We start from the raw sequence: 1,617 nt of genomic DNA on the forward strand, positions 1-1,617 counted from the left end.
TTCCCTGGAGAAGGATGTCATGCTTGGTAGGGTGGAGGGTCGACGAAAGAGGGGGAGGCCTTCAACGAGATGGATTGACATGGTGGCTGCAATGATGGGCTCGAGTATAGCAGGGATTGTGGGGCTGGCGCAGGGTCGGGCAGTGTTTCGTTCTGCTGTGCATGGGGTCGCTATGAGTCGGAAACGACTCGACGGCACTTAACCACAACAACAACACAGATATGATTAAGAAAGAATATGACAAGTTTTTTTCAGTGGTTTATAAAACTAATACTAATCTAATGACAGTATCCAAAGGAACATTCTAGTGACTATTTAAACAAAATTATTCACTACAACATTAGGATTCAAATATAGCCACTGTGTAAGCCAGTTCAACAGTGCTATTCATCTAGATGTGCACATTCTGAAGTATTATTTATAACTTATCCTTATTCCCTGACAGTCTCCATCATATTTTTTAATCATGCCTTCAATGCATGCACCCTAAGTTATAGGTAATTTTCATTTCCTGTGTATAGAGGGAGCAAAGATATGGGGAGTAAAGCCTTTCCATACCCAGCCACAGTGAACTGGCTCACTCCACGCTCTGTCAGTGCATAACCTCCTCAGACGAGGGAGTTTTGCCTTAAAAAGAAACAATAGAGTAAATATGCAGACTCTGTACTTGGGTGTTCCTGCCCTCACCAAAGGCTGTAAAGTGTTAGAGGCGGCTGTGAAGTGCCGCACAGAGCCTGAGATTGATGACACTGCATTCCTTCCTTCCAGGACATTGGCTAAATGTCTGTGGCTTAAGAGAGAACTGGGGCCACAATTTTTTATATGGATATATGATTTTATATGAAATTCTAGCTTACTACCACTGAGACTTCAGGGGAATAAAAGAAATAGTAAGATAGTGGTTAAAAAGAAATGTACTGGTTCTATGTAACCTATGTAAGGATCTGCAAATTACATACACACCAATTAAAACTTTTAACAAATCAAATATGAAACGTGGATTTTCCTTTTTCCATTCAGCCTGCCTAGTCTTCGCCCAGTGTTGGATGTTAATTATTTACCACTGACAGACATGAGGATAGCACGGACATTTTGTTTTACCAATGAAGGACAGGCATTATACCTTGTCTCTCCTACTGAAATTCAGCGATTAACATACAGCCAAGAAATGTGTGATAATCTACAGGTAGGTCATGCACATTTATATAGATATATATGTAATAAAATAAATATATAATAAAAAATAAAATATACTATAATATATATCTATATCTATATCTATCTATCTATCTATCACTGTATCTGGTTCTAAAAAGAGAAAGATATCTAAAAGCTAACAATAATGAGTCAGACAACAAATATGCCTTTTCTGGAATATGTTTTGAATATACGTTCTTCATTGTGACCTTACCAAATTTCTAGCATGTTACTAGGAATGCAGAGAAAAAATAAAAAAGAAAGAGGGAAAGAATGTGAAGGTTACTGTTCTGGTTACCTAGTGCCGCTCTGACAAGAATATACCACAAAAGGGATGGCCTTAACAAACAGGAGTTTATTCTTACAATTTGGAGGCTTTAAGTCCAAGTTCAAAGTACCAGGCTCTAGGGGCTGGGTAAA

General features: G+C 38.3%; 1 protein-coding gene across 1 annotated transcript in view; it reads left to right on the top strand.

The window, feature by feature from the left end:
* STXBP5L (syntaxin binding protein 5L) overlaps positions 1 to 1,617 on the top strand; it is a 471,051-nt gene that overhangs the window by 463,262 nt on the left and 6,172 nt on the right. The window contains exon 24 of the mRNA XM_007943886.2: positions 1,021 to 1,186. Within this exon, the coding sequence (XP_007942077.1) occupies positions 1,021 to 1,186 (166 nt within the window). The remainder of the gene's footprint in view (positions 1 to 1,020; positions 1,187 to 1,617) is intronic.

Source organism: Orycteropus afer, unplaced genomic scaffold (genome assembly GCF_000298275.1).
Source record: "Orycteropus afer afer isolate SDZICR_OR568_19922 unplaced genomic scaffold, OryAfe1.0 scaffold00114, whole genome shotgun sequence".
In the NCBI taxonomy this organism is placed as follows: domain Eukaryota; kingdom Metazoa; phylum Chordata; class Mammalia; order Tubulidentata; family Orycteropodidae; genus Orycteropus; species Orycteropus afer.